Raw genomic sequence first — 13,583 nt, forward strand, 5'->3', positions numbered from 1 at the left:
GGAAATCGCTAAAAATCAATAGGCTTCTTCGTCTCTTGACCTTAAACACTGTGCATAAATTTAAAGTCAATTGGATATTAACTTTGACCTCTAGAACGTCCACAAGATTTTTTGAAGTGATCAAGGGTCATAACTCTGGCAGTAATTATCGAAAATCGTTGAAAATCAATAGGCTTCTTCGTCTCATGACCTTAAACACTGTGTATAAATTTAAAGTCAATCGGATATTAACTTTGACCTTTAGAGCGTCCACAAGATTTTTCAAAGTGATCAAGGGCCATAACTCTGGCAGTAATTATCGAAAATCGCTGAAAATGAATAGACTTCTTCGTCTCATGACCTTAAACACTGTGTATGAATTTAAAGTCAATCGGATATTAACTTTAGATTCTAGAGCGTCCACAAGATTTTTTGAAGTGATCAAGGGCCATAACTCTGGCAGTTATTATCGGAAATCGCTGAAAATCAATAGGCTTCTTCGCCTCATGACCTTAAACACTGTGTATAAATTTAAAGTCAATCGGATATTAACTTTATCCTCTACATCGTCCACAAGATTTTTTGAAGTGATCAAGGGCCATAACTCTGGCAGTAATTATCGGAAATCGCTGAAAATCAATAGGCTTCTTCGTCTCATGGCCTTAAACACTGTATATAAATTTAAAGTCAATCGGATATTAACTTTAACCTCTACAGCGTCCACAAGCAATTGTGGAGGCCGGTGTTCGGACGGACTGACGGGGGCGACGACAATATATGACCACATTTCAATGTGGGCGTATAAAAATAATATTTGTGATAAATAAAAATGTGTCATTTATTTTTGGGTTGTTTTAACTGTTTTGACGACTGTGTGGACAACTTGAACATGAAATGAAATGAGCTGAACTGTAGGATAACCTATTGACCTGTACTAGCCATAGTTTTTTGGACCTGGCTTCACCCAGTTTCCGCCTCTATTTTTTTTAACTGGACATACACATAAAATCTTCTACTTAAACGTCGGTTTTTGTCTTTCTTTGCTGGTTCAGTGTTTCTTCCCAATAGTTCTGGAAGATGGAATACCTTCCAGAACCTATAATAGCTAATAAATACATGTGTATCTGATCAACCACTAGATCTATATTCAATTAGGGATATTGTCACCCTTTTCTGTGTATATATGATTTGGTAAATACAATTGACGCTATTTTAACCAGACTTAATACTCCTTGCCACTGAAAAGGGTGACAATTAGTGTTAAAGGAGTGACAAAAATGAAATGAAATTTAACACCTTACTTACATGAATCAACATATAATGAAGATGGTCATACGCAATACAGTGTAATATTAGGGAAATTTTGCCCAGACAGTGGCGCTACAGCCTACTCTTATTTCGAATTCCAACTGTTAAGGGATCGTTTATGTACACGCAAATCCCATCCTAACACCGGATGCTGTCATTGCCAAACCCTTTGTCCTCCATCCACTGACAATGTGAAACCACGCTTAAAAATTCTGGGGAACATTCCTGACTAACACCATGAACGAACCCTGGACCTACTGGTTAGTGAGCCAGCGCCTTGGCACTAAGCCACCATGGCTCCCCAAAAATATACAAGTTACATATAAGAAGATTTGACCAATAATTGTCTCAACATTTATCTTTATTTACACTTTATACAAAATATTTTATTTACATTTTTAACAAAAATATCTTTTATCAAAATCTTTTGATAACTATCTGCATAAACATTAATCTGCACTAAAATTACAAGCTGGGATAGAGAGAATTATTCAAGTAACATTACACAACATAATAGCACCTAGATTACATATATTTCTTATCTTTGAATCATACACGCCTCATCATTTCTTAAATACAATGTTTAAAAACGCCAATACCTAAGTTAGTTGGCAACCAAAAAAAATCAACTCTTGATGTTAAAGAGAGATAAACAATGTGCATTATTAGAGAATAATTAAACTGTTAGTAACTGTCAAATCAACGATGATTAAAGTCTAATGACGATAATTTATCCTGATAGCTATAATTACATTTTTTAATATAGTGAGTAACATTTTTGGGAAACATAATTTGAGAGGGTTGTATGTACAGGAGCTTAAATTCTTATAATTTCTAAATTAATATGTATATTTAACAGTTTGAGTAAAAGCCAAATAATTAGACTGACAAAACATTATTCTGGTTCATTATTACATGTACTTTAATGAACAACTGTTATTAACAAGAATATAAGCAATGATGTGTCCATCCTTTAAACACATTGACAACAAAAATCCCAGTAATGTGCTGGCCTTAATTTTTCAAATTCATGGCATATTTCATATTTGGTTAAATTTTAAAAATCAGAAAAATGTAGGAGTATTCATAGACGGTCTAATTATTCATCAGAACAAATCCAAACTATTTCTTTTAATTTAATTGATCTTTCTTTAATTAAATATATAGGCCATTTTTCACTCAACTAATCCTGGAAATTTACACAAATTACAAGAAACATTAATATATCCAATCATGTTATTTTTAACCATTGTCTTGTTCCACACAAAGAATGTTGGTCCATCCATGGTGTTTACCAATTATTCTCCATCCACAAACAAATATTTTATTCCTTCTATTTTCTCTAATCCACTTCTCACACAAAGTATTTCAATCAATCAATCAAGTCTATTTTCTCCACTTTTCCCCACCTTTATATGTCGTCATGGGTCGTCCGCTTACACCACAGGTTCCGACACCTACTTTACCCTGTACGTGGTCAGATGTAGCAAAGATACTCTTCTTGACTTTACCTTTACTAGTTTTAGAAAATGTCTGAAATAAAAAAATACAAAACATGGTTGTAAAGAACATGGATGCCACATGGTTTAATGTCCACTTGACACAAAGCCAGTCTTTTTGGACTAACATATGTACAATTTTATTTCAATAATTAACTGGGAGGAAACTGGAGGACCCAGAGAAAACCAATGAGGTTGGGCAGGCAACCCTACTCCCTAGTCATGTACAAGCTTGGGATTAAAATCACACTGTGACACTAATGACAGACCTTCTGATTTAATGTGCACGTTAGACCACCCAACTGCATTCTATAAGTAATAAAAACATTTATAAGTGTCCAAATAAAAAATAAGATTGGAAATAAAGTGGAAAGACGAATGTACACATGAAATTATTGTTGTGTGTATAAAGCTTTATAAAAGATTGTTTAGATCTGCTCCAGAAAAAAAGACAGCCCTAGATGGAGACTAGGTTTCAACTTGTATCCAAGGAAACAACATTAACCCCACCAGATTAGACTCAAATTTAATTTTTCCATGGAAACCGAAATAACGAAAATCCCAAAATTACTAAATAGCAAAAGACATCACTTAACAACAGCATAGTGGCTAATGAAATTTTATCTATAATTGAAATAAAATGATTGCCAGCTTGTGGTCCTTTCAAATTTGGAAAAGTTTTTTTTCACCTTTGCATTAAAAGACAGCCATTTATTTTTCTCCGATTCTCGTTCTTCCTCTAACTGTCTCATTCGTTGAGCTTTTTTCTGATTTTTCTTTCTTTTATATTCTCTCTGTTCAGCAATCAAATCTTTTCTATAAAACAATTTATTAAACATACATTATGCAAGAACTAAATCTGCCTATTGCAGGTCTTTTTTTAGGCCTGAAATGTTATATAAACTATTAATTGACATTTATTAAGATGAAAATACCTTAATCAACCCTTGATGCCATCTTATGTGTCAGATTTTCACTGGATTTGAATCCGATCTGCTGCTCATAGCTCATTGATGATGTTTTTTTATCGTACCGACTTGATGATTGAGGCTAGGCCTAAAATTCAATCCCTAATATCTTGGTTTAGAGTGGATCAATTTGACTGAAATTTTCAGCATATTCCCTTTACATTACCTAGTTTTTAACTATTAGCTCTTTATCTAATCTTCCATAATGCCAAAAAAATTAATGTATGGGAGGTAACTCCTCCATGTATCTTGATTGTCTCCCCTTAGACCACATATTGGTAAGCTATCAGACTTTTTCTAAAAAGCAATTCATACAGGAACAATAAATACGCATTTCTTGTATGGGAGGTAACTCATCACTACTTCTAGGTTGTCTCCCCTTAGACCACATAGGATACTCTTCAACTGCCAGTTGGAATTTGATGAAGAAATGGCAAAAATTCTGCAGTCAGAGCAAAATTTTTTTTTATTGTTTAAATGGCATTTAGTGCTTGAACGCATTAAAATAAACACATCAGTTCTATTCTATTAATCATTGTACATTAGTCCTCTAGGTGCAGAGAAGTAGAATGTTAAAGTCCATTTCTTTTCTTTTCATTTTGCTAACATACATACATAACATATACTTTCCTTGTTAGCTCTGTAAATGTTGTCGTCTAGTAGGCTGATGCAACTAGATTCCAAGAGAGAACGCTCTATAACAACAAAAAAGTGACCATAACTATATAATCATATAAATATATATTACTTTGATTTGTTCTTCTTGTTATCATGTGCATCAGATTTACTTCCTCCTGATCCTATGTCTTGATCAACAGGTCGTAACAGATTTATCTGAAATTGAAATATAAAAAAACCCATGAAAATTTGTCATCGTTGACAGTTGTGTTGATTGCAAAACATAACCCTTCTACCAGGGTGACCTTTGGTTCCACAGATTTTTGTACTATAGTCGAACTATCTGCATGTGAATGATATTTGGTTTGACCTATGGTCGTGAACAGCTATACCATGCGATAGAGCACGGTCAGGATAGTTCAAAGATGGCTGACAAGACTGACACTTGAGTAGATTTGTTTGAAAAATATCATAAAATTGTTGATTGTAGTGGCGTTAGTTACACCATATTATAGGGTTCATGTTAACACCCAAAAGTTAGGTCGCCCAGGAAAGATATATTAGCTACCAAAAACATATCTTTTGAGACAATTCAAAGGAAACTTTTTTGACAGTCTGACCATTTTATCATAGTAGCCATTTTGTATTGCTAACGTTTCCTGTGACACCAGGTTAAAGATTACAGCTCATAATTAGCATGTACAGAGATTTCATTCCACAATAAAACTTTGGTACATGACATGTTAGATGTAAAGGCAGTATTTTAGATTTGCAAATTTTGCTTAAGGTTTGTTGTTTTAAACAATAGACATTTTACTTTGTACTTGGTTATTTAGAACCTTGAGCCCCAAAGTAATACATAACATCAACTGATACTTTACATTAGTTTTATAAATGTTTTTACCATATTTCTTATGTACAATGTTGCCCCAACATTCATACCTGTATTTTATCGCTAAGATGATAAAAGAGAAGCACAAACATCCTAAAGCTGCGTTTACACGATACAACCAATCCATACAAACTCATTAGACAAATGGTCGGATGGACAGCTTGTTGTATCGATAGGATGAGTTCTATTCTGATCCGACCAACTGATGCAATAGCCAATCAAATTGCGCTATATTAGACATGTCATTATGGTGTATGATGTCATATCTGACTTGGCAAATCCTGATTATAGATGTATTGTTCTGTACTTTGACGTTCTTTAAAATGAATTCTAAACCTATCCGCGACTTTGTGGAACCACTGGCATCAAAACTATACGAAGACGGAGATGAGACGTGTCGCCTTACTGCCATTTATTGAGTTACTAAGAAGCAACACAATGGTGCCTTACAACGAATAGAACCATTGTATCGTGTAAACAGTCGCCCAATATGTCTGACAAGTGTATGGATTGGTTGTATCGTGTAAATGCCGCTTAACCAAGCAAAACCAGATTTAGACATGGTGAGACCCTAATGGAAAACTATAGAGCCAAATTTGTTTTGAGTTAACGGAGAATAAGGCTACTAAATATTTTGTTTACATGTATGGTAAATTGGTAATTAAACATACATTATGCAAGAGCTAAATCTGCCTATTGTAGGTCTTTCTTTAGGCCTTAAATGTTATATTTACAATTAATTAGACATTCATTAACATGACGAGACCACAATCAACTCTCAATGCCATCTGATGGGTACGATTTTAAATAGATTTGAATCTGATCTGCGATTCAACGGCTGCTCAGGATAATCAAGACTTTGTTTATTATTGAAACAACGATAACAATGACAATCCAGGCCACGGTGCTTTTGAAATTCGATGTTCTTGCCTCAGAGTGAAGTAATTTGACTGCAATTTTCAGCATATTCTCTTTACATTTTCTATTTTTAAACTACTTATTATAGCGAGAACTATCAGCTCTTTACCTAATCGTCCAAAATGTCGCTTTAATGTCGATTTAATTAGATTTTTACAGATTGTGATGTCCCAAGCTGTACAAGGTGGATATAATTATAAATCATCTGTTACCTGTGTAATATCTGTATTACCATACTCTACAAATGTTATAGTACATGATCCATTATCTAATATTTCTTCTATAACTCCTTCATAATGTCTAAAAGTATAACAATTACAGTCTGTACATTACATAGCATTATCATGATATATAATCAGAGCAGTCCTAATATAGGAAATGAAATGGAGTTTAAAGTATTACTGTTCTGCTCCGACAGGGCTAATGAAGATGGGCATCTGCCATACAGTGTGCTATGAGGGAAATTTTGCCCAGACAGCGGCACTGTGGCCTACTCTTATATCAAATTCGAACTTCCGAAGGATCTTTTATGTGCATGCCAATGCATACATAGGACCTCAGTTTTTTGTCCCATCCAAAAAACTACACAGCTGTTCTTGTTGGGCCCGCCATCCTGCATCACTGACAAGTGGAAACCACGTCAGAAAATCGCAATGAACTTTCTCAGCCAATGCCGGGATCGACCATGCAAACTCCATGCTAAATGTAGCGAGCCAGCGTAGCCACAATGGCTCCAGTTCTAATAAACAAATGACAGTAGTCATAAAATACAAATGAGAATTGTCCTAATACATAAATGAGAGTTGTCCTAATATATATCACTGGGGCAATAGTTCTTATATACAAATAAAAGCAGTCCTAATAAAAAACAATATGCAACAAAAACTGTTACTCCATGAATTGGGGTCATCATTTAGACTTGGATTTCAGAAATAAAATCTACTGTTAGGTTTATGAAACTTTGTGACTAGACGTTATTTGGTGTAATATAAATTGGAGTCTGTAGTCACAGACAGTTTTTAATTTTGTCGCAATTAAATGACAAAAAATTACACCTTGGGAGCTTGTTTCATCTTTTTAGCAGACGAATCCATTATCCTCAGTTGCTGGTTGTATTCACGAATTTGCGATTTATCCAGAAAAACTCTGCAGTTACTGGATTTCATGCGTTCTATAAATGTATTCCTACATTACATCAGTACAAGCCCATAGGACAAAGAGATTTTAAATGAATTTTCCATCTTTACTTACTGTCCATCTTCTGAATAAGGGGCATAACACTTGTCACCAACAGACCAATTGTGTTGTGTTGCTAAAGAAGACGCTTCCCCTTCTGGTTGAGATGTGCTGTCATCTGCCTCTGCAGCAACCATCTGTCCACTTATCAGATCGATTGTTAGATCTATAACTTCCTGTTAACGACACACAAATACAAGACTTTAGAATATAATCGCATACAATTTTTAAACATTTTTTGGGCGAGACCAAACAAAACTTTTGTTCTATGGATTTTTCTCCCAATTTCTAAGGTCTTCAATATTTTGTTAACTTTGTTTTTTGTAATCTTTTTGTTCAACCTATTTTCCATTCCAGATTTGGGGGTTTTAATATTGTGTCTTTTCAAAATTTCCTTGTTATGATGTTTACTAACCCAATTTACCCAACAAATGCTAATTGTATCCACTGTAGTACTACACACAAGCCAGATTGTTACTGTACCTTATATTTCAAGAGTCAAAAATATATACTATTTCATTCCATACCAATTGTTATTATTATATAACTAAACACAGAACAGTATAAAACACCAACTAAAGGTGGCCTAGCTGTACAGAGGAAATAGTACAAATGCAATTTAAATTGTCTCTATTTGTCTAAGAGATATAAACATGTTGTGAAATAAATAGAAACCATAGTAAACTTTCAATGGTCATAATTTAACTTAGATTTGATCGTTTTGAATAATTTTTTAGCAAAAATGATTTTAATAATAGTTCAATGTGAATTCCAATAATCAAAACAGTTAATACTATACTGTATGTGGTAAGCAGCAATGTTTACGACACATGTCGAAACATGATTCCTAAAGGAATACTGACTAATTAATTTATTTGTGACTGATTTGGTATTTGATGTTATAAGTTTGTAATCATTTTTAAAGTTGTCAAACATTTTTTTTCTAAAATCAATACAAATTACAACAAAAATTTGTTAGCTTATTGCCACTAAAGGTTTTGGTGTGAAAAATCCATAGCAAAAATTCCCTTCACCACTAATCCTAATTAATGGGTTAAAGTCTGCTTCCACCGAGGGTGATATTGCAGACAAAGAACTACAAGTATTCAAAATCGGCCAGGTGTACTTAGGCTTTTTTGTCTTCGACAAGTATGGATAAATGCACAGTACTACAATTTTTGACCTGCTGTAACATACATGAGTACCAGCATATGAGGTAGAATATTGAAGTTTTCTGAATTAACTAATAGGGTGGAAAAGAATCAAATGGGTCAAATTTATTTTTTCAGTGAGAAATATTAAATTGTTGTGTTCCCTATATAGGCCCTTAAACTCTTATGGGCATAAACAATTGCTTAAATTCAACTTTGAAATTACCAATTAATTATGTGCATTTTCATTTATTACAAAACTCTTCAGAACAAAAATGGCCATGTTTTTATTCAAACCTTCTTGCAAGATTTTCACTCACTGATGCTATCACTATGGATACCGAGGGAGTCTCCTTGACAACCCTCTCGATGGTTACCAAGTTGAAGACATTGTAACCAGGCAACCCTGAGTGAAACCAGGCTGTACTTACTCTGTTTGTTGTCCCAATTTTTATAGATTGTGATAATCACTTGACAAACTTGATCTCTAAAAATAACAAGTCTAAAATGACATTAATTTCAATTTGTTTTTTTTTTACACAAATTAAAAAATTCTTGATGTTCTTTTTTATTTCCTACTAATATTGAACAGTTTTGACTGATATCAAATCACATAAAGGCAAGAAATTTTGATTGATTTAGTAATGTAGTATGTACATGTATAAGTCAAAACTAATTTTATCCGTCAGACATTAAATCTGAAAATATGCGAGGCAATCAAACTGTCTTAATGGTTTACCCCATATCTTATGGTAAACTCCATGACTATGGTTTCATGTGCAATGTAAGGAGAAGAATTTTGCTGCAACAGCAGCATTTCAATGTCCGTCTAAGAAGTGCCACCCACTGATAAATGAGAACCGGGCTTGAAAAATCAAAATATTCTTGCCCAGATTCGAACCTGGAAGATTCTAGATGAGAAGCAAGTGCTCAACCACAAGGTGAATTTTCCAAATAGAAAAAGAAGGAAACATACACTTAGTCTTTACATTTGTATTCCATAGGGAAACTACTTTTGTATTAAACTGAACGGTGCTTTATTGTTTAAAAGATTTGTACGCATTTTGATAATAAAATAAAAGTCAACAAACCTGTAGATCACTCTGTAGTTTTTGTAAATCTTCATTATCTGGATCAGTTGTTAAAGATGCTTCAACCTGAAAAAAAGACAAACGAGACTGGTGAAATATTTGCCAGAGAGTTTCTTTGATTATCTCTTGCAGTCATTGCAGTTGTAGGTATTGTGTATTGATATACATGAAGGACTTTACATGTATCTAATATGGGTAACACAATCCACAATTATTTCAACTGATGTCACAATAATTTATATTGATTTTTGATAATTTACCGTTTTATGCCAAACTGTCACTTTTAATTTAAAACAGTTGTGTCTAAATGCCACTCAAAATGGGATTTCCACTCAAGTTAGGAAGTTGTAACCAAGGACACTAATTAAAATGGCTACTGCCAGTAGCTCTGAAATCTAGTTGATTGGATTACCAGCCTTACATTGTGAGTCATTAAATTATTTTAGCATATTCATGAACAAAAATGGTTTGTCAGTTGGTAACGATGTCATAGCTAATTTCATAGAGAAATACGTTATCAAACGGGTCATGGTATTTCCTGAGGAATCACATTATGATTATGAAAGGGTTGCAAAGGACAGCAAATTTCAAAATAGGACCAACATGTGATGTATTGTCAGTATTGACATGTACATGTATACTACTAGAAAGCACACATTAGACCACTTGACCATGTAACCTCATGATTGACGAAATGGGGTTTAACAGCCTACATGTAGGCCTACTTACTGCTGGGCTAATGAATACGGGTGTACACCATACAGTGTGCTTTGGGGGAATTTTACCCGGACAATGGCCTATTCTTATAATATATCGAATTCCAACTACCAAGGAATCTTTTATGGCTTTGCCTGCCCCAGGTAGATTCAAATTCTTTGCAGATTCCATTTTTTGTTCCCTGGTTACCTAAATTTAATTCGTCTTCGTATCGCTGACATTTTTAAATTTGTGTGTTGAACTATATTAAGACTGGCGGGGATATATTTTTAATAGCATGTGATGTCGCTCATACTGACTCTAGTGAGTTAAGCAGGGTCACTGGTCTGGTACCTCACTAAAATGTTCCTTTACATTGTTGTACAGGCATTCACAGATACTGACACACGATCGTTTAGGCTAAACTTTAGCAGTAAAAAGTTGCCCAGTAAAATTTACTAAGAAGACTTGACTAGGAGTAGGGGTTTCAGGTTTAATATCAATCTCAATATCTGCAAAGATTCAGGCTCAAAAACTATCGAAATGTAAGCGAAATTACCGTTTATTTACAGGAGACACTCGCGAGAAAATACCGAGCTCTGACATCATGCGGCCGGGGATTTTCCATTGCTGCGACTCACTTCATTGGTGAATCCGCACATTAGTTTCTGGGAGATTTTCATATAGAACCAATCAAACGATAGATAACATTTTTGTGATTGTTATGGAGCGTGATAAGCTGAGATCCGACGATTACAGCTGTAGAAAACGGGATTTATGTGTTATGGTGCCATGCCACGCATTGACTGGTATAGAGCATTTTGATTACATTATTGATGTCGATCTCAGATTTTAAAATTCCATAACTTTGGATCTAATTAGAATATTTTGATGAAATAAAAAAAATTTGGGTAGCATTTTATGTATATTTTCACAAAATATTTAAAAAAAATTTTTTTCTGTCATTTGAAACTTTGACCTGAAACCCTTACTACAGTACTAGGAGTCCTAAAGGTCTGAATGTACATATTGACACTATGGACCTTTATACTAGTTTATAATAAGCAAAAGGCAGAACTACTACAATACGTCAATTAGTGTTGTCACGATTACAAAATTCTTGAATCGGTTAATCAGCTAGCCAAAATTCGTATTGGTGCCGATTAATCGGATGCCGTATAAATTCTATAATAATGTAAAATAAATGTTTCTTTCCTTGGCTAATAATGTCATTGTCTGTACTGTGTTACAGGGGTTTTCCCTTGTGATTGTTGATATGCATGAGCACTGAATAGCTGACCGTATATTATTTTAATACATTTCTTTGGGTTTGAGATAAAGAGATGTTGGAATACATTTTTTAAATTGGCAATAAACAACATGTACCAAGTCATTAGTTTACGCATTGGACTGAGTAAGAGTAGACATCCCCGCGTTCTGACTTACCCCCACAGCTTTAACTGCTAATTAAAAATCCAATACTGGCAATAGATTACAATTCACTAGTACAACAATTCCCGTACATAATGTTTTAACATATATAGCGATAATCATATTGACGGAAAAAAACAAGAGAACCCGCACAAGACGGTACAAATAAAGACCATGTGTCTTTAAAAAAGGCGGCAACATATGCCGAGGGAGGAGAAAAGAAGAGCCTCCTGACTGGTAATGTCCGGTTTGGGAACTGTTTATTCGCGTCTCGGACACAGTTACGTCACATTCTGATTATGAATTAAATAACAAAATACAACTGGATTTAAAATTATTTTATACATGAGGAATTTGTGAGGGAATCTTTCGATTATATTGTTGGAGAATTGTCTTCTTTCAAAACTATTACTTTATCAAAATTACATTGGTTGTTTATCGCTTGTAACATCGCCAACTTCCCCCTCTTGTGCGGCATGCATTCAGTCCATGCATTATAAATTTCCGTGATATTATCATGTCTGTTATTGGCGCACGTGGCTGTTGACAGCTATTTCGCGCCAAAATCAACCATTTTACACATTTCGTAGTAAGCCATTCCTAATATGGAAGGCGAAGAATTCCATGCGACATCGAGTTTGTGTCACTGTAAAATGGGAATTTCTGTATTGAGCCTTAATATAAAAGACGTAGTTTTAATACGGTTTTAATATGCAGCAATTCAGTAGTGTGTTAAGCAGACAGTAAAAGTCAAAAATTATATGTAATTGTATCAATATAAATTGGATGAAACGACTACCGATTTTTGAAAATGTGAATCGGTTTGAGCTAGAAACCGAATCGACTACGACTAGGGGTTTCAGGTCACGTGACTTTAGCGTGAAATCGGACTCACTCAAATATGACTGAAAAGCACTTATTTTGGTGCCATGCCACGCATTGACTGGTATAGAGCATTTTGATTACATTATTGACGTCGATCTCAGATTTTAAAATTCCCCAACTTTGGATCTAATTAGAATATTTTGATGAAATAAAAAAATTTGGGTAGCATTTTATGTATATTTTCACAAAATATTTTTTAAATTTTTTTTCTGTCATTTGAAACTTTGACCTGAAACCCCTACTACGACTAAACCGATTAATCGTGACAACCCTAACCTAACGTCAATAGGTTGATATGTCCACAAAATTTCCCGATATGTCCACAAAATTTAATAAAAAAAATATCTTGACCGATATGTGCACAAAATTTCCCGATATGTCCACAAAATTTAATAAAAAAAATATCTTGAACGGAATATCATTTATTTTAAAAAATATCTTGAACGGAACATTAATTTGCCATTTGCTCCGGAAACAAATTTGTTTAATTTAATGTTGTATTTACCTGTTGAAGCTGCAGTTTGTAGGTTTTCAGATTCTCTTGTAATTCCTCCGCCATCTTGACGACAAATTCCACACGAATAATCAAGTTCCGGCCTTAAAAGTTAAAAAGAGATAAAATAAATTACACAAAAACAAGAAAATAATGCTTAATTCAACACAGGAAGTTGGTCATAGATGGTTCCGGTCTAAATCAGATTATTCAGCAGCAAAATAATAAGTAAAAGGAAAAGATATACCAGTGAATACTGCATGCAGATTTTCTAATTGTATTAAAATTGATTTACATTTGCAGTACCGGTATTCAATTTATTTTATCTCCAAGTCTTTTCACTTCATCGACGCTTCCCAAATAGTCTGGATTAAAAAGTCGGCCTGTGACCATATACAATTCAATATATAATTTAACG

The 13,583-nt window shown here is 34.0% G+C and overlaps 1 protein-coding gene across 1 annotated transcript; it reads right to left on the reverse strand.

Moving 5' to 3' along the window:
• Positions 1-1,630: 1,630 nt before the first annotated feature.
• On the reverse strand, positions 1,631-13,364 carry LOC126826669 (survival of motor neuron-related-splicing factor 30). Its single transcript, XM_050555700.2, has 7 exons — positions 13,178-13,364; positions 9,661-9,726; positions 7,434-7,594; positions 6,395-6,482; positions 4,503-4,588; positions 3,476-3,602; positions 1,631-2,820 (listed from the first exon to the last, which is right to left on the reverse strand). Exons 1-7 carry the CDS (start codon positions 13,229-13,231, stop codon positions 2,674-2,676), a joined length of 729 nt encoding a protein of 242 aa, XP_050411657.1. The 5' UTR covers positions 13,232-13,364; the 3' UTR covers positions 1,631-2,673.
• Between the last annotated feature and the right edge of the window lie 219 nt (positions 13,365-13,583).

Source organism: Patella vulgata, chromosome 1 (genome assembly GCF_932274485.2).
Source record: "Patella vulgata chromosome 1, xgPatVulg1.2, whole genome shotgun sequence".
Lineage (NCBI taxonomy): Eukaryota > Metazoa > Mollusca > Gastropoda > Patellidae > Patella > Patella vulgata.